Source organism: Impatiens glandulifera, chromosome 7 (genome assembly GCF_907164915.1).
Source record: "Impatiens glandulifera chromosome 7, dImpGla2.1, whole genome shotgun sequence".
NCBI classification, from domain to species: domain Eukaryota; kingdom Viridiplantae; phylum Streptophyta; class Magnoliopsida; order Ericales; family Balsaminaceae; genus Impatiens; species Impatiens glandulifera.
The window spans coordinates 20,525,579-20,551,234 of record NC_061868.1 but is presented as its reverse complement, the minus strand read 5'-3'; the positions used below and the strand labels follow the sequence as shown (position 1 = coordinate 20,551,234).

At 30.3% G+C, this 25,656-nt stretch overlaps 2 protein-coding genes across 2 annotated transcripts; both read right to left on the bottom strand.

The window, feature by feature from the left end:
• Positions 1-7,432: 7,432 nt before the first annotated feature.
• Positions 7,433-14,390, bottom strand: LOC124945076 (putative E3 ubiquitin-protein ligase RING1a). Its single transcript, XM_047485448.1, has 10 exons — positions 13,977-14,390; positions 13,828-13,873; positions 12,370-12,428; positions 10,748-10,829; positions 10,477-10,597; positions 10,344-10,385; positions 9,124-9,615; positions 8,940-9,047; positions 7,763-7,999; positions 7,433-7,680 (listed from the first exon to the last, which is right to left on the bottom strand). Exons 1-10 carry the CDS (start codon positions 14,167-14,169, stop codon positions 7,645-7,647), a joined length of 1,416 nt encoding a protein of 471 aa, XP_047341404.1. The 5' UTR covers positions 14,170-14,390; the 3' UTR covers positions 7,433-7,644.
• An 839-nt stretch (positions 14,391-15,229) lies between these two features.
• On the bottom strand, positions 15,230-18,198 carry LOC124910457 (squamosa promoter-binding-like protein 4). Its single transcript, XM_047451099.1, has 2 exons — positions 17,800-18,198; positions 15,230-15,782 (listed from the first exon to the last, which is right to left on the bottom strand). The coding sequence occupies exons 1-2, from the start codon at positions 18,183-18,185 to the stop codon at positions 15,509-15,511; spliced, it is 660 nt and encodes a 219-aa protein (XP_047307055.1). The 5' UTR covers positions 18,186-18,198; the 3' UTR covers positions 15,230-15,508.
• Positions 18,199-25,656: the final 7,458 nt, after the last annotated feature.

Here is a 25,656-nt window from a genome sequence, read left to right as displayed (position 1 = left end):
GGGGTCTAACCCATGACCGATGAACTTAGCCTAGAGCTAATCCATGACTGGTGGGTTTATACACCTAAACCAATGATATTAGTCAAGGACCGAGAGTCCTTACCACCAGACTGAGGGACTTTGGCACTCTAACCGAAGATCCCAAGCCTCGACAGAGAGGTTCCTTGACCTGGACCGAGGGTTTTTAGACTCAACCGACAAAAACGAACCCAAGGCCTAAGACTCCGGTCCTAAGGCCTGTTTGGTTCCACTTTTCAAAACCCAAAATTATTTTTGTAATTTTAGAACCCCAAACTATTTTTTAAAAATCCCAAAAAAATAGAAAATGCTTTTAAAATATTTTTGGGATATTTCTACAAAAAATATTTTAATTAAGGTTTGTTAGATGTTTATTTGTGTTTATTTCTAAACTCTAACACGCTTAAAAATGACTAATGCTCTTCAGGTATTATCTTCCCTAGTTATCACCAGCAATAAATATTAGCATTTAAATATTATTATTTCAATATTTTAAATAACGCTAAATCTAGAAGAATGACTAGGACCGGAAGAATAATCGGTAAAAATAAAAATGTGATACAACCTATTTTTTAAAACCAACTTTATGAGTAGATACCATTTTTAAAACGGGTATGGATGATGAAGCACGAAAGCCCTTTCCTGAGTATCACCAAACTACGAACTAAAAGAAACTATGACCAATATGTTTGTATACGTACGCCACTTTTTATTGATTTTCAAAAATTAATTCATGACTCTATTTCTAAACAAATAATCTTTTAAATAAATTATATTTAAATAATTTAAACAAATGGATTTCTAAAAAATCAAATTGTAATTTAATTACCGCAAATCCTCGGATTATTTTAAATTGAACCCCAAATTAATTATTTTAATTAATTCCAATACTGTAAATATTTTAAATAATGTTTTATTTTAAAAGAAAATTTCTGACATACAAACCGATGTTAAAATTCTTGAACCTCGAGCTTTTCATGGAAACCTAAACTTGAGGGTTTTCCGGGGGTTATAATACCATAAAAAATAGGGTCTTGAACTAACATTTAGAATAACAATCGAACTAAAGAGAGTATCTGGATATAGGAAAATATTTCTTTTGTAATAATTAGTGATGAAGTAGAGTAAACCGAATACATCAATTAAATGAAGAATCTTAATTAAATATTATGTGCAGTAGTAAAAATTATCATTGATCGAGGGTTAGTAAGTAACACCGGTAAAAATTATGTCAAGTAATAATAGACAATCTACCTATATGGTCAAAAATGTGAGAAACTCTTTTTATTGAAAAATGAAAAAAAAAAATGTAAATTCGATAACTCTATATCCTTTGCAGCTAAAAGAGTGAAACGGACACGAACTTGAGAAATGATCACCAAGACAATCGAATAATATAAACATTAAACAATTCACTACCAACTCAAAATATTATGTAAATTATAAAAATTCAAAATAAAATATATGATCGGATTAAATAAGATACCACATCTAACAAAAATAATAATAATAATAATAATAATAATAAAATAATAATAATAATAATAAAATAAATAAAATAAAACATGAACTCAAATATAACTAATTATCTATGACAAGAAAAATATGTACCATTACAGGCTAAAAAACCGGATGACCAAACAAATAATATGTCTTTTGTTAGAAAGAGCTTACAATGAATAATTTTAAAGTAATTTAGTATACAATATAATTTTTTTAAGTCTTAATAGTATGGTCCTACTTTTAAAAAAATTATATTCAGTAATCGATTAAAATGAATTACAAAAAACACCACAACAATAATTTTAAACAAAAAATTTATTAAACAGTATAGGAAGACTAAGTTGATATATTTGTAACTGTTAGGATCTAGGTCGCCGCTGGTGGACCGGGGGTTGGACCGGTTAGCGGTTCTCACTCGTAGGGTGGTGGTTAATCCGGTTAGAGATTAACACCGGGGTTTCAATACTACACAACTTGTCACAAACCCTTGAACTAGGTTCAAGCGTGGAAGAGGTTTGCTTTCAGGTTGAAGCGGCACGCTTGTATGATAGGCACGGTCGGTTTCGGATGATGAAGATTTGGAGATGGTGGGTTGGTTTCGGTAATCTGGATATTCAGTATGGTTAGTATAAAGTCGGTTTGGAGCGGCATGGTTAAGTTAGTCGGTTATATAATGAAGCCGGCAGAAAGTAAATAACACAACAGATTTTATGGATGTTCGGAGATAAAACTCCTACGTCACCCCTTCCTCTCGAAACCGCGAGAAGGATATTCACTAAGGAATACAAGTACAAGCCGATCGAGACTTATTTCCTGCTCGATAACACTCTTACAATTTACACCGAAATTGTAAAACACACTTTAACTTTCAACACTTAGGCTTTCTAGCACAGCACACTTTATCACTTGTAGTAAATGCTCTCAATATCACAGTTGTCTCTTAATGTCTTAAGTCTCTCGTTGTCCCACATTTACTCTTCTGCAACTGCCTCCTTTTATAGGTGAAATATGCCAACGGTCATATTTCACTGCCTTGAATTTGATTGGCTGATCAGAGGTGCAGTGATTCAGTGTTTCAGAGGTTCAGACCTGCGGTCGTCTCCTCAGACCTGATGGTCAATCTCAGACCTGGCATTATGTCTCAGACCTGGCGGTCTGTTCATTCGGTGTGTAGAACAAGCCTGTCGGGTTTGTCTTTTACTTGATATAGGCACTGTCTGTTTGGACAGTTGTCTGTACTTTGAAGATTTCCTTTCTGGCTTATCCCGAAGTAGAAGGATCCGGTAGTACTGTTTTCTGCAGCCTAAAGTCTTTCCTCAGACTTGCATGGATATGGAAGTATTCAGTCTGTTCCTTTGGTATCATTCTCAACAGATACCCGAAATGTCTTCTTGTACTGGTCGGTCTTTTGACTTGGCCGAATGTCTTTGGTAGTGATGTAACCGGACTTCTTCCGGTTATTCGTCTTGTGGATGATCGGCTGTTTGATGATTCCGGTTTTGAGCTTTGGCCGATCCTTTCTTTGTGCGGTCACGTTCCGAATACTCTTGATCGGTTTGGTAGCTTGACCGGTTAGGTTTCTTTAGTCGGTTCTATTGTTCATCCGGTCCGGTTCCTTGTTCCTGCATGGAAAGTTTATTTAAGTTAGGTTTATTTGAACCGGTCTGGATTTATCTAACAATTTCTCCCTTTTTGATTATTTTATTTAAAATTATCAAAATCATGTAAGTTTGCAACCGTAGGCCGGTTGTTTTGTTTGGCCGGATTTTTGACTTGGGAGAATTTTTCGAAAAGTGTTTGAGAAAAATTTTGGAAAAGTTTTTATATGAGTCTCTATCTTTTATCTTATCAATTTCTCCCTTTTTGATTATTTTATTTAAAATTATCAAAACTAAGTAGAAATGCAAAATAAGGCCGGATTAAAAATAACTTTATATATTTATATGTAGATGACCGGAAGAGACAAAATATATAGAGATACTAAGGCCAGTAAGAAAAGAAGGATAGTCCCTATTCAGAGTCCGTGAAATCATAGGCGCTCTTCTTTTTCTTCGGTTGCTGTTGCCTGGTCTGTTCGGAAGAGCGTCGCCTTTTAGACCGGGACCGCAGCTGTTCTTCGACTTCGTCCTCGACTAGGTCGGCTTGCTGCGAAGTACCCGTAGTGACCGGTTCAGAGATTTCTTTGAACATCTCGGCTATCTGAACTTTCTTAGGAGCCTCCCTCTGTCTCTTTTTCGGTGCTGAAGCGGAGGCGGCCGCCTTCTTCTTCTTCTCGTTTTCCTTTGCAAAAGCTTTTAGCCTCCGTTCCTCCCTTTCAAACCGTTCAGCATCCTCTGCAGCTCGAGCGGCTACTTTATCAGCAAACCCTGGGAACAGGGCCTCTCCTCTTTGAATTCGCGCGGCTTCCACTTCCGCTTCGGTTAGTTGAGACGATCGCGGCGCCTCTTTATCTTTGCTAACTTCGGCATCCAGCGCATCCTGGACCCTTTTAGCCACTTGAGCATCCGCCTCTATAGCCGCGGCGTCCGCGTTCTCCTTAGCCTTTAGAATTTCGGCCATCTGTTCGGTAAGTGCCTTTACTTCGGCCACGAGACTCTCGTTTGTCTTTTAGAGTTCTGAGACCCGGTTAATTGTCGTGTCGACCCGTTCGAAATCCTTCTTTAAGTTGGAGGTCACATCCTCCAGAGTTGCGGTTTGCTGAACACATTTTTCGCGCTCACCCGCTTCTTCCCATAGACCGATGCCGAGTTGTGAGAGTTGTTCTTGATGTTTTTCTAGAAGCAGCTTTGTCACATCGGTGAACTTCATGGCCGAATCAACTATTCCGTTGTATTTATCTTTGAATGGTTGAAGCTCGGACACGTTGTGTTCTTGTATGCGGTCATCGATCCGTTCCGATATGGATGCTTCAAGCTTTTGAAGTCGGTCTTCAACCCATTCTTTAGCAGCCCATTCTTCAGGAGGGTCCGAAGCGGTGACTTCCGGTGGTGGGGGAGGCGAGTGCTCGGTGGGATCTGGATCGGCTCTGTCACTGGAATCTATTGGTGCAGCATTTTTATTTGGAAGTTCTAATTGTGCCGCATCCTCCAAGATCGGTACCTCAACCTCCAAGATTGGTACCTCAACCTCCAAGATCGGTACCTCAACCTCCCTTGGAGGTGTTGGACAGTTAACTGGAAATTTTTCGATTACCGGAGCAGTATAGACCGGTACTTGCTTTCGGTTGCATATCGCTTCCAGCCGCTCGATTTCTTGAAGTATTTTCATTTTGCCTTTTGCAAGCCTTGTTAACACCCGCGGCGCTACGGTGTCCACCGATCCCGTCTCGATATACTCTTCCTTAATTTTCCGGATGCGCTTTCTTAGTTTCCGAAGTTGGATCCTCGGTATCAGGAGACGGGTTCGGCTTTGTACCTCTTGAATTGTGTTGGATTTTGTGAGGCGCAACATCAGGTCCTCTACTTCCTCCAATCTGTCGATGCATTCCTTTTGCGTGAAGCCCGGTAGGATTTCTTTATATGTTGTATTGTTCATCCGGTCCGGTTCCTTGTTCCTGCATGGAAAGTTTATTTAAGTTAGGTTTATTTGAACCGGTCTGGATTTATCTAACAGTAACATATATTTATAAATCAGAATTTTAATTAATATATTTTGAGTGTTACTTAAATGATTTGGTTATTTAAATAGATCATAATATAGCAATATTTTATTATTATTTGATAGATTAAATATCTGTTCAGATTGAATCAATAAAGAAAAATAATATGTAATTAGAGATAACTTAGATGTGATATACAAATTAAATTTATCATATTAACTACTAAGCAATTAATATGGCTATTATTATTTATTTAAAATTAAAATATATACATACTTGTAATAAAAAACGATGAAATAATTAACATATTTTGAACGTTGAATTCTCTTATCAATACTAAATATAATAATTATTTTAAACCACTTGATTGTAAATATATCTTTAATGACCTATCTTGAATTCAAACTTTCTAAATAGGCAACTTGGGAGAGATAATAATGATCTTTAATTTGACTAGACTTCAATATTTAAGTTATATTTATCTAAATGTTACAAAAGTAACATATACAATAGAGTGCTTAAGCTGAAATCAAACTTTGTATTTATAAATTCATATATATTTATATATATATAAAGTTTGTCGGTAGGATTAATTGATTAATGAAAAAAGTGTGAAAATTAAAATAATAAAAGTAGCATTAATTAAGAGTCGGCGGCGGCATGAGACAATAATTGGATAGTACCTGGAGTGGCGGCTTGACAATAATAGAGTCGGTTTGAAAATACATGAGAAACTATTATTATTATTTTATTATTTTAGAAAGTTATCTCAACTCTAATATATTAACCTTTTTATTTAAAAAGTTTTTAATAGGCATGAAACTCTATCTTAATGTTAGTTCATTTTTAAATTATAATGGATAATAAAAAAAATGGAAATTAATGGAGCTCTGAGCCTCTGATTGGCTGCCAACGGGTCGCAGCTGATATAAAATTGCTTCTCCACTTACCCAATCCGATGCTAGCGTAATTGTAAAATGTCCACTTATAATTAGGACTTGTTTGATATAGAAACATATAACTGTTTTATTTATCACAAATGAGTAAGATATTACCGGTAAGGAAATATTTAAATAAATTTAGGGATTTGTGTAAAAATTATTGATTAACGGTAATTTTGAGATAAGAATTTGTTTAAAAAAATATTGATATATAATTAAATGATGTTGGGTAAAATGACATTTGATTATTGTTCAACCAAACAAAGCTTAAGAATGAATTTTTTTTTATTGATATTTAAAAAATGTGATAAAATAAATTAGTGATGATAAGTTTTTAATTAATTTTAAGATTAATCCAAATAAACCATGTCAAACAAGCTCTTATGCATCATGATCTATAGCGAATTTTATTGAATTGATTTAAAAAAAAAAAATCAAATCTAACTATTCAAATAATTCAATATCACCATCAACCGAATAATTCAACAAATACCAAGCTTATATATTTTTAATATAAAATTGTAAGAATAATGTCAAATAATTTAAAATGTATTTTTTTATTTTATTTTGAAAGTTAGCTCAAAACAACATGTATATTCTTGTTTTAATTTATAAATGATTTTCTTATTAAAACTCGAATTTGTAATCTTACATTTAATTACTGAGATACATTAATCTTTTAATAAACTCATGTATTTCAAAATGGCAAAGAACCTAATAGAACTAACATGATGTCAAACAATCTCAATTATTACCCTAGAGACCCTAACCTTAATCCTTTTCTATTTATTTTATGAGGTCAAGAATTAATCAAAATCAAGCCAAAATAAAATAATACACTAGCAACAGCAAAAAAGTAAAGGAAAGGAAAACCCTAACCTTAATTCAGAACTAGAGTCACCTAAAATTAAAAGATTCTGGTGTAGAATTTAATCACCCTTATAATATCAAACTTTAGCCTCCCTTTTGGATCTTGTTTGAGAGAAAAAAAAAACAATTGTTGGTGATAATTTTGAAGAAGTGATGAATAGTAAAAAGATTTAAAAAATGGTATTGATATATATAAATAAAATAAAAAATAATAATTTAAAATAGAGAGTATTTTAATTAATGAAATAGGTGATGTAAATTGTTGAGAAGTGATTAATTAAAAATTGATTTTAAATGAGTTTTTTAAAAAGCCCAGAGAGAACAAGGCTATGAAGTATATTAAAACTAAAAAAGCTCATGCTAGCCACTATCCGAATAAACCTGGGTCACACAAAAAAAATCAAATCCAGATTAGAAATCTGTATAAAATTCTAGAACTCAAGCAAAATTTCATGCTAGTTTTTCAGGTAATGTTGAAGAACATATAAGAGAAGATAAGATATAGTCCATAATGAATATTCAAATATCAAATCTCCAAACTGTGAAATGTGTAAGTTATAAATAAGATAGCAATATCACTCAGTTATGGTATAGTACTATCATATATATTTTTTTTTTGTCACACTTAGGAAAATGTTCTTGCTCAATTCCCCTGGAAAAAGGTTCAAATATAAAGTTATACCAGGATTCTGATTTTCACCCAAAGACATTCCATTATTTAAGTTGATTCTTCACCCTATATGCAAGAATCTGCAATGTCACGTGAAAATTGGAAAGTTAAAAAACACTTAACTTTCAGTTTTATATAAGAAATCAACAAGTAGATACTCACCAAATGGTTGACGCCAATACTTGAATTGCTTCTAAGTTTTCCCAATGTTTCTTTCCCTTCCACAGGCTGCAGCATTGCCTTACAGAAATCAAACAGGTCGGATGGTAAGCTGACGTTTCCAAGTAACACTGAAAGGTCTATTATATCCCCATCAAGGCTGTTGCCTGTAGTATCGGCCCTTTTAACTAGCAGAATTTCAACATCTTCCAATTGCATTTCGGTCTCTTGAGCCACATACTGTAAACATGATGTTGAGAGTACAATACAAAACTTAGGCCTTATTTAATGAAGTAACAAATCCTCATCCCATATCAATCACTTTATTAATCAAATAATCAACTAAAATAACTTCACTTTTTTTCTCATAATATTTTAAAATATTAAATACAAAGGACAACATGTTTTGGTTTGCCATTTTATCAAATGGTTAAATATACCATTACCATCACAATCACTTTTTAAAATTGTCAAAGTGGAAAACAAGATGTCAATGTGAGTTTGTTTGTATTTGGTATGAAAAGTATGATTGAAGTAGATGAAACTTTTTTATTGGATAAGTAAAATGAAAAAATTGATTTTGCCAAATTTGTAGATCATGGAATTCTTTTACCAAAAGGATTTTCTTTTGCCACTTTGACAAAACTAGATAAAAAAAAAAGTGCATAAACATTTGATATAGAATTTGTTTTGGCTCACCTTCTGGTCTAGTGTTCCAAAGTAAAAAGTAAATAAACTGACATGGTGAAATGTCATAAAGATCCTTGTGTTTACTCTTACCCTTCAACTCAATAATGAATATATAGTAAAAGAAAAATGGTAAAATTCCAAATATAAAATTGGATTAAGAAATACCCAAGAAAAATTATACAAAATATGAAGTTTTATCTAATCCAATCACATTTTTCCGTAACAAATACAAAAAAGAAATTACTTGCACTTTTTACTTTGTCAATTTTCCAATGTGATTATGAATGAGATTGTGATAAAATACCAGTTTTCAAATAGCTCTATATTTTAGTCATTTAACCCAAATTATCCGTTTTTCATGAAACAGTGTTTTTTTTGCCTAAAAGATTGGATTATTTCTAAAAATAATCTACACTTAACACAAGCTCTTAGTGTATAAAAATAGTCTAAACCGTTTGCCTAGACAAAGATTTATGGAGTAGAATCTTACATCAATAAGGTGTTGAACCAACAAGCTAGGACGACAACAGAGAAATGGCTGCGCCAAACCGGGCACTGTCTTCGAGTTCAAGGAAATAAGCATGAGATGAACATCTAACTGCAAAAGAGAGAATGCACTATCAGAATAACAACTTTTTACAGCGCAATTATACATTTAGTATGACAATACATACCTTATCATAATTATCTTTTGAATTTTCAAGATATCCTTTCAGTTTTGCTGATCGAGAGCTCCGGAGGCTCCTGCTCCGAGCACCACCTCCACCCCAACCAATTATCTCTGAACTCCGCAAAGGTGTGGAAGAGGAAAGTCTAATTTCTCTGTTTGTTTCCAATTCATTTTCAGCACATCCTCCTCCATCAGAGTTAACAGCTGAAGAAGAAGAAGGGTGAGTTGCAACCGCCCTTCTCCTGTTTCTCCTCTGCTTAGTTTCAGTTCTAAGTTCATCAGCTGAAGATGAATCTTTGTTTCCATCATGATTATTTTCATCTTCATTGTCATCAGATCCTTCAAGTTCTGTGCCACGGCCACTTCGTCTTCTTCTGGAGTAAGAATGGCGATAATTCCGTGGCAATCTTGATGCGGCTAAATCTTTACCTGTTTTGCGCTTGACTGCAAGTGCTTCTGATTGCCTTCGAAATATTTGAGCAATGGAATCTTGTATCTGTTCAAGGCGGAGTTTCAAAATTAATCATAAAAAAAATATACTAATTTAATGCCACTAGAGGGAATCTAATGTGGTGATGTTTAAGAACATTGACATGTCAAGAAAATGCTCCACAGATATATGTTATGTGGATGAACATCCATATGCATCGTATATGGTTCAAGAGAAATAATGGCCCCTTTATCTATTGTCTTACACTAGGCTGTTTTGGTACCCATTGTTTTCATCTGCATTATTATGATCCAGAAAAATCAATATTTGTTATGTTTATAAATACCAAATGAAGCAACAAATCAAACTATAATCTAGATAATGCTAAAAAGTAATATTTATACTAAATAAAGCTAAAAATCAAACTATAATATGGATCACATTGTAGAAAATATCTTATACCAAACAGAAAAAAAAATCAATTTTCAGTTTCAAATTTGGTGATTTACCAATGGAATTGTGACAGAATAGTAGTTTTCAAATAGACTCAGAAGGAAATTTTCAGTCAAGGGCCTGATAGTGGTAAATAGCAAGCACATTTTCTGAACAGGTGTGCCCGTTAAGTAAGAGCTTATTTGATCTAGTTTTTGTTTTTGCAACAAAATTCAAAAAAGTCTTGGTTGAGGTAAAAAAAGTGATTTATTTGGGATTAGATTGGATATTGGTATCAACACTCATGTAGGCATGTAAAAGACAAACGCAGCTTGAAGTTAATCGTGCATTATTGTACTAACCTGCTTGTTACGAGTTTTCTCCTCTTCATGAAAAGCCAATTCCTAATCAAACAGTCAATCAGCGAACACGTATGTGTAGTCATAATTGAAACTCAAAACAAAATAAAAAGGACATAGCCTAATAAACTATTACCTCTTCCTCATACTTCTCAATATTTTGATATAAGACCTCAATCAATGTGTCAAATCTTGGATCATCTCTCAAAGAACGTCGACTAGCACAATGTGTGCGGCAAGCAGGACACTCATTGTTACTGCAACATATAATATTTTAATTTCAAGTTAACTGAATATGTTTGTTATGTTATGGTGCACTCAAATGTCTACTGAGATAGGTCAGCCAATGAAACATTAATGCTGCGAAATATGAAAAGTGATAAAGATTTAAGGTTTCTATCGCATACCCCAACCGCATTGACTTGTCAATGCATTCCCTGCAAAAACGGTGTAAGCATTCCATCACAGTTCGTGTTTTCTTGATAATACCTGTTTATGTCAAAGTATTTGTTACTTTTGCCAATAAATTGTCTATTGATTATAGTTTGTATGATTACAAGAACATAACACATTCTTAACTCATTCAACACTTAACACTTAATTTTCAATTTGATCAAATATAAGTTTTTTATAGCCTTGTCCTGACACAACAAACAAATTATTAATGCAATACAAACTTGATGCCACTAATTCATAGATGGACTTAATCACAGGTTTATGCAATAAATCAACCTCATCTTCCCAAAGCTTCAAATAGAAAAGAAAAAAAAAAGCCTTAATCCTGCATAATAACTTAAGCTTATTTTCCCACTTCTTAATAAATAGAGATATTTACACAATAAGAGTTTGTTAGATGTAGGGCTCTATCGAAAGAATCCAACTTTTTGAGAAAGGATAAATTGTTTGATGAAAAATTGGATTATTTGGGTTAAATGACTAAAATATCCTTTGTAATTGATATTTTAAAATGTTATAAAAAATAAAATAAAGTAAGAGTACTTTATATTTTAGTTGATTATTTGATTGATGATGGGATAAGGGTTTGGGATTTAATCCAAATAAGGGGAGTAGTAAATAAAGTATTGGTACAGAAAAGGCTCAAAGCTTGTATTATTTGGAGCTTTCTTCCAACAATTTGATCAGTAAAGTACATCTCAGCAGCAGATCTCAAACAGAGGAGCAACATGAAGGGGAATCTACTATGTTGGCCATTTTTGTTTCTTTCTATTTGCTCGTCAACCCATAGCTATACTCCAGGATGACAGCCTGCTTCAACTTATCATCTTACCAACTAAACCATTTCATACATCACTAACCACATATGTAACTTAGTAGCTAAGTGTAGCCAATTCTTTGCTCCTGAAACACACTTTTGGGTGTTACTTATCTCATGCCCAGACCACAGAATCACTTGACTATTTGGTTGAACTAGTATAAAGTGGAAGACAAAGATAATTTAAGAAAAACAGTTGCACTGAAATTTGAAGCCATGCAATCACCAACCACGATATTTAGATTATAAAAGGTTGTACTAACACGAAGGATTGTTATAATCCCCTCTAGTTAAAAACTATTGATTAATGCACAAAAGAAGCCACATTTAAGCAGCCTGAGCTCTTTTTCTGTGGACCCAGTAAGAACAACCCTCAGGAAGAACAAGGAAACGGAAAAGTTTAGGTTTCATAGCAAAGTGCAGAAACAAGTATGTCATTTTAACTTCAACTGTATTCATATGTCCAAAAGTTTGATAACTATTTCTTAGGATTGTATATTATAAAGAAAGGAAAAGTAGACGAATCAACTTTAAATCATGTTACACCTACAATAACTGTCCCGACTAACGTGCATGTGTGTGTGTGCTCATGCTACAATGATGAGGAAGTAATGGAACAATGAAGAAAAGGCACCATTGAACACAATGATGGCTATAACTATTTTGTTCCTAAATCACAAAATATCATTCAGCACACCCTTACTTAGTAAACTGAAAGCAAAATGAGAAACACGAAAAAGAAGAAAGAAATCAAACCTAAGCATATTGGACATTGAACATAGGTACGAAGAGCAATCAGGTCAGCAGGTACCCATCTGCAAAAAGAACACCAAAATGATAGTTTAATTAACAAATCAGGTAACTTCTGATTCACCAAATAAATCAGCCATTTACAATTCTTATGAGGAGAAAGAAAAGACAATTTACTAACACTAACAAGACTATCATCACAATTAAACGAGGAGAAAAAAACACCCTGAAAACAGAAAAAGAAAACCACATTCCTAATCCTAGCAAATTATATTGGTAGTTACTTGCTTTATGACAAGTCAATGAAGATTGAAGAAGTATATAGCTACTATATAGAATCCCTGCTATAAGATTTAATCACCTCCAGATGAAAACCAAACCAATTAAAATGGTGAATATCCTAAGACTGGCAAAATCACCTATTAACAACACAGTGATCAAGTTAGCCAGGACCTCCACAGATACTAGAGAAACTTTAACACAAGAAGATTATTTATAGTTCAAAGAAGGCTTAAAAGGGTTATTCAAGAATAAATCCATAAATCAACCAAAAGGTTCTGGTGAGAGTCAATGTCACAGTAAGAGCAAAAACAGAGAATAAAAGTCCAATTGTTATTATGCTAGCAACTAATGAACTCCTAACAGCATCCTCTTACAAACACTATAGAATGTAGGCTTCCAAACAAGGTAACTGTTTTTTGTCATTTACCTTAAGGAAATAAAGCAAAATTTGCATGCAAATGTTTATAGCTGAAGGCTAGATTGCTAATCCTACAGATAATATCTATGATTTTAATATGTTGACAAATAATAGGGCGTCTATGGCTTCCAAAGTTCAGACCCATCTAAGATTATAATACATTAATGAAAAAAAATGGCAAAGAATGGCTTAAAGTGTTTATCAAGGTAGTCAAACAAACAATATGAAATCTCCAACTCAGAGAAAAATAAATAAACATCATGACAATATATAACTTAACAACAGCTAGTTAAAACCATTCAGAGACAAAATCATATGAAATCTGGCCTATCGAAGTCAATACTGTAGCCACAGAGTTATCGGGAATGCAGAAAGTCTTTGAGGAGCAAGATGCATCAATTTTTTCCTTTGCAATAAATCAATCACGACGACATGAACCAGACTGAATCAGATGACCGGTGAAGTAATTAATGGCAAACCTTTTTCCATCAACCACAAGGAAAAAAGTTATCGATGAAGTCTAATCCAGCTGAGTACAAAATAGACTTGGAAATGGAGAGTTCTACAAACAAAGTATTGTAGCAGAGCCATATAAAACGGAGGGAGAAGATTCAGTGAAGAAGAAGAAGAAGAAGAAGGATGAGAAGAGAATAAAGTAAGAAAGGTCCGTGATCGAAGTCGTAACAAGATTCGGAAAACAGTTGTAAGGACATGCAAAAGTGTGAGAAACAGCAATCTGATAAATGTGGAGAGCGTGTACGTACTCTGGAAGGGTAGTTGGGTCGTCGGATGCTCGGCTACCATCGGAATCTGAAAATTCAGACGGATGAGGCTATGAATTGATAATCAAAGAAATAAACACAGAGTGCATGAGAATAAACAGTGAAGAGAAACCAAAAAGGATAGAGATTACCTTCTCCTTCAGACAGATCCTCCTTCACTTCTTCTTCATCTTCTTCGTCTTCTTCATCTTCCTCCTCCTCGTCATCTCTTACATCCTCAGCCAGTCTCTCTCTTCGCGATTGCTTGCGACGGCTCTGGTGCGGAGGAGAGGAGTCATCGTCGTGAAGATCCTCCGAGGATGAGTGACGTTTTTGAGCAGGCATTGCGTTTCCACGAAAGTAAAGGACTGTTCAAGTTCAACGCTGTTTCTTCTTCTCCGATTCTGTTCCTCTATATCTGTTCTAACGCAATGATTTATGAGAGAGAGATACAGAGATCGGTCTTGTGTGGTGCAAGGGAAGGAGAAGAAGAAGAAGAGTCGTCAAAGTCTGAAATTGGAGATTTGCGCTGGATTTTTGGCTTTTACGGTATACAGCACCTTCATCGCATACATTCAACAATATATACACACACTTGCTTATCTTTTCTATTCTTTTCTAATTCTAATTCTTATTCTTATTTATTCACGTTGATTTAAACCATTTTTCTTTTCTATTCTTATTTACATGACCATATCAAAATAATAGATTTTAATTAGGAATCCTTTCCTTTTGGAGCACCCCCACTTAGGGTTCTATTAAATATTATTATAATTAATTCATTATTATTATTATCTCTCAATTAAATTAACATTTAAACCTAAAATTTCATGGTAATAATCCATTTAGTTCAAAGACAAACAAATAACAATAACCCACTTAACAAATAAAATCCAGACATGAAATAAATTAGCTCAACAAGAAAAATAAATAAAAGTGACAAAGCAATTGAAAATAATGAACGTCTTTTTTAATAATTTGATTTCTTACAATTTAACATAATAATTATAATTTTAATCATAATATTTTAAGTTGGATAGAAACTAAAATCTAAATTTGGTTGTTGTTGGTATAATCTAGTGCAAAACTAGAGAATAATTATATATTATCAATAGTGTAATTTTTGTAAACAAAATTAGGTTTAAACGTAAAATGTGTTTGACGATAATTTGTTGCGTTAATTTATTACATAAAATTATTTTAACAGATTATTATGTAAACGTTGAATAAAACGTGATAATTTTAAAATTTTAAAAATTGTGTTGATATTAATATATAATAATAAAATTTAAAATTTAAAATTTAAAAAATATTTTAAGTAAATAAATTGAGAATATAATTTATAGATGTTAGTATTGGGGTGTTTTCAAATTAGACTACTATATGCAATTGGGTAATAATATTCTTGAAATCCAATCACCGTTCAATGATAATATTGTTACAATTACGATATTATTATATAATTAGAAATGACAAATAATAAAACTCAGACTGATATTAAGATTTGAGTTGAAATACTTGAATCAGACTCAATCTCCCCAGTTATTAATAATAGAATAATAGACTCTCTTGATGCTTCTTCATTATGATTATGATATTTATTGGGTAGAATAATTAATTAATTAATTAATTATTATAATTGATATGACAGAAGAGAGAAAGCTAAAGAAGACGACGACGTCGTTTATCTGATTTGAAAGTGTTTGTAGTTGCAGTTGGATCCAGAGTTAGGATCCTGATACTGAATCCTCCCTCTTTCATCCACCACTTGTCCACAACCGTTGTTTTCCGATCCTTGTTGTCCGCCGCCGCCACCGCCACCGCCGCCGCCACGGCTGCCGGAGCTTCCATCTGGTAATTGTGTCTCCACCGTGCTCTTCCGCCTCCGTTCATTGTGCCCGGCCAGCCTCCTCCGGCAACTTCTTTTGGCGTCGTCAAACTCTGACACCTCGTGGAATCTATAAATAAACTTGTAAACTTTCACTACTTACATCAATCAGTTTAGTTCCTAATATTCATATAAATATAGATTGGGTTACATATGAAACTCTTGTACAAGTTTAAGTCTTTTTCTAAATTTACTTACTTTTTTTAGAGCATATTTACAAGGCTATTTTCTTTTCTTTTCTTTTCTTTATTATATATATATTTTTTTTCTTGTATTATTAAATTAAATGTTTCTTTCACTAATCTTAAATTTTAATATCATTAATATATGTTTTTATTTTTATTTAAATATTATTTATTATTTTATTTCCCATTTTTTTATTTAATAATATTTTTTTTTCAAAAATAATATAATTACTTTTTTTTATAAACAGTAATATTAATTATTATTTTTATTTAAAAATAATAAGATAATATTTTATATAAAAATGTACAACTTCAATAATATTATAAATTAAAGTAATAAATATTTATAAATTATTTAAAATATATGAAAATATAGTAGGATAATTATTTTTATTTGATATTTGAATATATATATTTATATTTTATAAAAGTATTATATATATTTTCATAAATAATGAATAGTTATAAATACCAATATAAAAATATAATAATTAATCATTTTAATTTTTATTTAGATACAGTATAATTAAATCACTCTCCATCTTTTTATAATACATAAAACATTTAAAATAAAAAAATATATTAATCAATTTAAAAAGTTCATTGTATATATAATATTATAATTTAAAATAATAAATATAATACTATTAATTTTTTTTATTTAATGTTTAATGTTTGAATATGTACTGAGTAATTATTATAATTTATTGATTTATTTATATATATTTATAAGAATAATTAATAATTTTAAAATATACATGATATTTTAATATGTTTAAAATCATATATATATATATATTATTTAAATAATTAATATTATTATATAAAAAAAGTTTATATATATATATATTGTTTTAATAATTAATATTATTATCTAAAAAAAGTGGAGGAGAAAATGAATAATTATCCCTTTAATATATATATTTATAGAGAGAGAGACTGGATTATGTTATAAATATCAAGAGAACAAAAATACTTACAAAATCCAAATCTAAAAAGAATAATTAATATAAATTTATCTAATACAAAAGTATGAAAGTAATTTTAATATATCAAATAAATTCATCACTATTTACTAGTGAACCGAATGTTTTATTCTTGTGTCAATTAAGTGCAGATTCATTGCAAACATATGCAAATTATAGGATTATCCCATCAGTATAAATTAGAATATTTCGACTAGTTTATTGTAGTGAAAATCTATGATCCAGTTAATGCTAGTATTCTTATGTTTTTTCTATTTATTATTATTATTATTATTATTATTATTATTATTGTGTTTTATATTTTATTATTATTATTATTTTATAAATGGTTAAATTCCATTATATTTTGGGTGCATTTTGTGCTACTTTCATATTATATTGTTTTTATTATTAAATTTAAACGCGTCTTAATTATATTATGAACTTAAAACATAGAATATTTGGAGTTCAAAAATAAAATAATAAGTTATTAAAAAAAATTATAAAAACTTTTAGGGTAGGTTTAATTAAACTTATACTCAATTTATTTAGTTTATTATTAGATACATTTGATATTATTCAAATTATACTCAACTTATTCACTGGAGGAGTAAATAATTTATTACACAAAATTACTGTGTAATATATTATTATGCAAACAATGAATAAACTTTCTCTGAATATTGGATTCTTATATGTTCGTTGATATGTCTCAACTTTCTTTATTTCTAATTAATTTCAATTTTTTTCTTCTAATTAGCCAAACAATAAAAATAAATGTATTAGAGTGTAGGGTTTAAAATATTATTTAAAAATTAGGATAACTTTCACTTTAATTAGCTTCTTAAAATAAATAAAAAATTGGCTGTTGATTTATACTCTTCTTATATTAATTTTGATAGGGTTTTTAAAAATGAAATAAAAGAAACTTAATTACCTGCTGCATTGCTGACAGAAACGCTGTGGGATTCCGGCGACGATGACAGCCTGCGCCTTAGCATGAAGTTCACATACCTTATGACGACGGTGATAAAGCTTGGCCTCCGTCAGATCCGCCGTACACCTCTCCGCTTGACAACACCTCCCTGCAGTCCCACCACCAGCTAACGGCTTCTTCACGCCTGATGATCTCTTTCTCTTATCCTGATCTTCCATTAATGCATAATTCGCCACGTCGACCTCATCCACTTGATCAGCTGCTGCTGCTGCAGAGGCAACATCGGAGGATGATGATGATGGGAATAGAGTCGTCGTCTCCTTCTTAACCTTCAATCTCTGTTTTGCAGCAGCTTCAAGTGTTGATGATCCTCTGTTTCCATTCATGGATTCCAATATCTGGTACTGGTGGGGTGGGGTGGGGATGAAGAAGAAGATAGATTATTATTTAGTTTATTATGAATGTGAATAGTAGTACTGTAAACAGTGGAGAATCATGATGGACATTTATTGGGGAGGAATTATAATAATTTTTTTTTTTTTGAGAGACACACAGATAGAGAGAGAAGTATATGTGGAGGACCACAATCTTCCATTGTTGTCTGAGGGCCTGTTTGTGCGTTGCTGAACGCTGGAAGATGGATGTGTACGAACAAGGAAGGGAATATGAATTACAAGAACAAGTGCTTTGCATTTATTTGCATGTGTAAAAGTGTACCTCAGAGATAGAGAGTGGGGACTATTTCAACTCTATATAGGTCTTGTTTGATACTCACAATTTTCTATCTCAGCTTCTATTCCTTTTTTTATTTCTTAATTATTTTTTTATTTTGGAAAAAAACTACCAAGGACAAAAGAGTTAGGAAAGATGAGAGGGAACATTAACATCAAACTTTTATCCTAATCTTGAGGTGCTGTTTGATTTCAATTATTTAAATAACACATCTTAAACAAACATTATTTTACTCTATTTTTTATTTATTATATCACTTAATTCATTATTCAAAATAATAAATTATTTTATATTTTAAATTATCATTTTTTATCTTATTATTATATATTAATACTCTTTAATCTTTTTATAAAAAAATCTTAACCTACTCAAAATCATTATATCTATAAATAAACTCACTCGAATTCGGGTCAGCACACTTAGAACTTGGGCCTTGGTTCGACAAGGGATTAGTTATTTAAAAAAATTATAATTATAATTAATATTAATTTTTTTTATTTAAATCTATTAATATATGATGATAAAATATATATTTTTCAAAATAAATTAAATGATATAATTGACCATAAGAGAGTCAAGTAGTATTTGATAAATTATTTAAAAAATAAACCTTATTTGTTTGTGAAAATGCAAATGTGAGTGAGAAGGTTTGAGAAAAATATTACTATTAATAGAAATATTTGGTATAATAGTGATTTAATATGTAGAGACACTTTAAGAATAATAATTTTAGTTTTCAATTTTAACTTATAAAATACTAATGTTATAAATAAAAGTAAAATAAGAGTACTAAATATAAAAGAAACAACTATTTTTATTTTTTTTGTTGATATGGTTTCTATTTCAATTATTTAACTTACTATCCTATTATTCATTCAACTTAACATCCACAATTATCAATTGGGTTAACATCCACAATTATCAATTGGGTTAGAGAGGAGAATATAAGATTATTAATTCTATGTTAAATAGTATCTAGTATCTACTTACACTCTTATTTCATAACACCATAAAAGTGTTACTTTTAATTAATAAATTATTTTCTTGAAAATATCAAAATCTATCTACCAATCTTTTATATGTTTATTTTTTCTTCTCCATTCTCCAGTTTTTCCATATTTTTGTTGAAGAAGTGATAGGAGAGGGAATGATGTGTCACCACATCAGTGACTTAAAAAAGAATAAAGGGTGAGGAGAGATAAAAGAGAGAACAAAATTATTATTTTTTTAGCCAATCAAATTACGTCACGTTATCGATTTTTGAAACCCCATCATATCTTAGCCATCAACACACATAATTTTAAAACTTTATCCACTATTGTCATCCCACATTATTAGATTATGATGACCTATATGAGTTTTGACCGGGACCTAAACCTAGGCTCGCAATAATAATATATATAATATAATATAATATAAAATTCTAACGGTTTGATATTGTGCTCACCAGATCCAATTATGTGACTTATAAATATATGTTTTTAGTTAAAGTTTTATTCACAACATTCACACACATAATATTTGACATAATTCTTCTTCTCTTTTTAAGTTGTAATTTTCTACTTTAACCATAGTGAATTTTTCCTATTTTGTCCGTGATTTTTTTCGTCTTGGATTTCCATGTAAATCTTGTATCATTTATCGTGCTTTCTTGGTTGATACTTCATCTCTTCTTCGTCTCATTAGTCACATATTCTTATCTTGTTTTCAACACACATTAATACATATATCCATACTACACAAATTGATGACAACTTCATTATCGATAAAATAAATATCAACTATACAAGTTAATGCTGAATATAAAATTCGATAAAATAAATATTGACTATAAAAGTTGATATCGACTATAAAATTTGATGTCGACCATAAACTCTTTATTTGTCTCACACCATCACTCAATCAATCTGAAATCTCTCATCATTCAAAGACATTGTCTCAACTATTCTGATTTTTAACTTAACAAATTTACAATTTTGCCTCCAAGTTTTGTTCAAAAGAAAATATATTAATAAAAACTTTGATACCATTTTAGATAAAAAAAAAAGTGAATAGTAATTTCCTCTTCTTTGAACCTCTAAGGTCCTGAACCTCTCTAAGGTACTAGATTTGAGCCCGTTAGACGACAAGTTCTGCTCGTTTAGTTAAGTTGGTTGAGTAGATTTGTAGGCTATGCTTAGATCATCTCCAACCCACCTGCAAACTCAACTGCATTTTTTGTTTTCTTGCAAAATCTATCCCCTCCAAACTCAAATATACAGGAATACTGTTCATATACTCAAAAGTTTTCAAAACTTTCATTTCAGTCATTTTAGTTTGTTTTTAATTAATTTATATAATCTATTTATATTTTAATTTATTTATATTTTAATTTGTTTACATGTTTTATTTATTTATATGTTTAATTCATGATAATTTTAATTTGTTTATATGATTAATTTATATTTAATTTTTTTTTTATATATTTATATTTTTTACGTATTATAAATTTATAATAATAAACAATATTGATAAAAATTTATTTATATTAATTTTATAAAAAAATAATTTTAATTGAATAAGAATTTAAAAGTAATTAATAAGTTGTTATAAAGTTACGGGTTTAATTTCTAATTTTAGATAAATATATAGATAATATTAAAAAAATTAAAAATTATTATAAAAAAGAATATTTTGAAAATATTTTTTTGAGTTTTTGAGTTGGAGATGAATTACTGTTTGATGTGATTCTTACTGTATTTTGGGTTTGAAAATAAGTATTTTGGTTGAAGATGACCTTAACCCGTAGAGATTAGTCAAATAGAGTAATGATATGGGGAGAGAAAATGAGAAAAGAAATTACCGTGTCATCATATTATTGGTTGGTAAAAAAAAATATAAGGAGGAAGAGTAGATAGAGAATTTTTATTATTTTTTTAACCAATCAAAATTTTCACATCATTCTCTCTTTAATTATTTTTCTTAAAAATAATGTAATATATATATATATATATTTATATATATATAATTGTTAACTACTTTATTTATTTATATTGTTCTTATTTCAATTATTTAACTAAAACATGTATCTCATTTGAACGTATTCAGATTATATTTGCAAACATAATATAGTTAAGCAAAGATTAAAAATTCATTCACAACTTCTCATTTATATACATACAAATTTATATCCATATAAAGTAAGTATTTTTTAAATGATCTAATAAAAAATACCACAATGACCCAACTTTTAATCTAGATTTTCAATAGTAATCAAATCTGGAACCCAATGATAATAAATCCATTAGTCTTATTATTTATAAACAGTAATTGGATTATACTGGAACTTGAAGAAGTTAAAAATATTAATATTGTTGTCTAGGACTCAATATTGAATTCTGTCTATATATATAAATGTTTAATACATTTATATTATTTTAATACTTTTAAATATATAAAAAATTATTTAATACTTTTAAATATATAAAAATTACATATTAAAAATATTGTATTTTAATTAAATTATTTAATTTTATAAATTAATGAATTATTTAAAAATTTATATTATAAAAAATATACATATGATTAAGTTATTGTGAAAAATTACATTGTAAATAATTATTGTTTTAATAAATGTGATTGTTTTGTTGATGATATATTTTTAGTTTATAGATAATTTGAGTATCTCGATTTAACCTCATGGATAAATTGGATATTTCTTTTATTCATCCATCTTGTTTACAAATTTTAAGGGAACTTGGTTTATTAAAACAAGAGTTTCATACTATAAAAGAAAAATATAATAAAAATAGTTGACATATATATCATTTTCAAATAAAGAAGTTGACATATAGATGCGATGAGAATAAAAAGTATACGCGGCAATACAATAGTGTTGTTATGTGGGGAAAAAGAAGAAATGAAAAAGCAAACCTCCAAAGACCACATAGATCCTACCTTGTTTGCTATTGATAGATTCTCTTCTAAATAATAAATTTATTTTTAAATATGATTTTTATTTTTGTGAAATCGTCGAATAATTGGACTTGTTTGGAACACTTATTTAATAAATAAAAAAAATCAAAACCATGAAGCAATATTTCTTTCAAAAATATCAATATTTGATAGCAGGATTTGAATATAATATAAATTATATAAGAAGTTCGGACGAATAATTCTCACTACAACTTATGACCCTATGACGTTTTGAGCAATATTGACAAATGACGAGTGGGATGAGAAGATGCTCTAATTGATGTTGTAGATAACATGTGAGCCATTTTTCATAATTATTTTTCACTATTCAACTATCAAATGAGATGAAGATAATTATGATTGCAAGGAACATTAAAATGATTCTCTTCTAGCCTAGTCCAGCGGAAAAAAAACAAAAGTGGATATCCTCAACTCTTTATGTTCGAGTTCGTCAGTTGACACGTTTGACAAATCTTGTTAAATTAATTGAGTATGTTTACGGGATATATGTTTAACTCACACCGAATAAGTTATACTTCAAAAGATTGGCGAAACCAACCTTCTAAAAAATAATTATAAAATAATAACTACATGTTAAATCTAACGAACAGTGAACTCGTTTGAATATTGAAATGGAAGATAAAATAAATACAAATAACCACAAGGCTTCGAGCATTAGTGGGTTCTAGGTTAATTTTATAGCGATTCTAGGAAAAGATGGATTGTGATGTTTGGTCTCCCTCACTCTACAAATTGTTCTAATTTAATTTATAGCTTTTGTTATTGTCTTCCAATCATTATGATTTTTAAAATGTATTTCAACCCCTTAAAAATCACACCTATAGAAGGCAAATATTTATTAATATAAATAAAACTGTAATATGATTTATCACAAATTTAATAGAATTAAACTATGAGAAAATGAAAAATAAATATCAGGTTCACCTAATAATAAAAATACAATAAAATATTACCAACACTAAAATTTAACTTATCTAATTTATAGAATATTTTTAAAAATTTTGAGTCATTAAAATTATTTTTTTACAAATTATAAACTCATTAAGAGATTTAAATAAATCAAATAATTATTTAGAGAAAGTATTGTATTTATTTATTTCAAAATAATTAAATTAAAGGCCAAAAATTTAATAATTATTTAGGAAAAAATATTGTATTCATTAATCACAAATTAATTAAAATTTAATCCAAAAATAAATTAAATAATTATTTAAGAAAATGTTGTATTCATTTAAACTCAAAAATATTTATTTATAAAGTTCAAAAATAAAAAAATAATAAAACAAATAAATTTTATATCTTTTAATAAATTTTATATCTTTTACAAGTAAATATAATAAAAAATAAAAAATAATAAAAAGAGCAAAAATGTCAAATAAGGCAAACTGTTTGACCTAAATCAAACAAGACCTAATTCACCCGGACCAATCAACGCAACGCGTTAGGAAGGCTAACACCCAAGACACGTGGCGCCAAACACTAACAAACGTTGACATATCATCAACAGAGCGGCCAAGCGACTTGAAGTTGCCTTCTTCCTCACGACAAGAATAAGAACAACCAACGGTGAAATTTATCTCCGTCCACGCTCAACAAAAAGAGAAAGTTCGAAAATATAATGATCACATTGGTCGTATGATAATTTTGCCTATGATCCTAAGTTGAATGATTGCTTAAAGGGATTGAATTGAGTCGAACAACTTGCTGCCATTAATGGCTTTATCTGGAATTCGGCCGACTAAGGCCATCAACCGACCTAAGCCAACTATAAAAAGGACCCTTTAGCCAAGACGAAGAACAAGAACTCAAACTCCAACCATCAATCAACCTTCAACAAAAATCCACCATTAATTTTTTTTCAAACTTTTCAGTTAAATTTTTTTTTTTTGGAAAAACAGTTTAGTTCCATTTCATTAAAAAAAAAATCCAAAAGAAGGAAAAAATACAAAAGTTTAAGATCAGATCTAGACAATTTCTAGATTTAACAATGAAACAAGAATTGAATTACAGACATCAACAACAATCAATTAGCGCCTATATCATTTTTACTTTGATTCTACTTGTGAGTTTTTCAAATGAAATATCCCATATCTGACAGATCTTTCTATTCTCTTCATTCCCTTCGATTCCTCTCTAGGATTGAATGAGTGCATTTCCATCTGAAGTTATATCTCCCCAAATATCTCCATCAATTCTAATTTTTTCACTATGAGTTCTTGAATTTCTTTCTTTCAAAATATTGTAGATTACTGCTCCAAAGTAGCATTTCAGCATACTTACATAGAAGAATCTTCTTTTTTCTTTATTCTTCATCCACTATTGGATTTCTTCCCACATTTCTAAAAAGTTGATGATGTTCATGTTTGCAGCATACCTCATCCAAATTTGTATTACAAAAGAGTATTCCCCAAATAAATGGTTTATGATTTCCTCAACTCCCGAACATAGGACATAGTTGATATCATGAATGTTTATGTATTTTAGAATTATGTATTTTGTTGTCAACCTTTTCCTGTATACCAGCCATAGAATAAATTGGTGACGATGAATAACATTTGGAGACCATACCACATTATGCCAATCTACCCCATGTCCTCTTGTTCTAACCATTTCCCATGCCTTTCCTATAATGAACTTCTTGTTGCCTTTTATTTTCTAGCATATTTCATCATTTCTTTCATTGAGTTGCTTCTGCCTCATTAGGTTTAGGATTCTATCACCTTCTGGAATACGCCTTAGAAGTGAATCACATTTACCTTAATAGACGTCTCTAAATGAGTACTTAATGCATTCTCTTTTAACTCTACTTTTTTGCATTTCTTCTTTGAATATAATGAGAATATTATCCAGCCAAGGATCATGCTAGAATAGTAACCCTCTTCTATTTCCAATTGTGGCTTGCACCATTTTAAAGACATATTTTCTTGTTTTTAGGGTCTTCTTCTACGACCATGCAATTCTTTTATTGATGCTTCGTGTCCAAATACTTTGCTCTTCTTTCATAAATCTTGTATGCACCCATTTGACCCACATGGAGTCCACTTTCTACTCCAACTCCCATAGGTTCTTGATGGTGAGGGCTTTGGTCCATTCAACACAACTTTTTATTCATAGTCCGCCTTCTTCTATGGGAGTGCAAACATCCTTCCA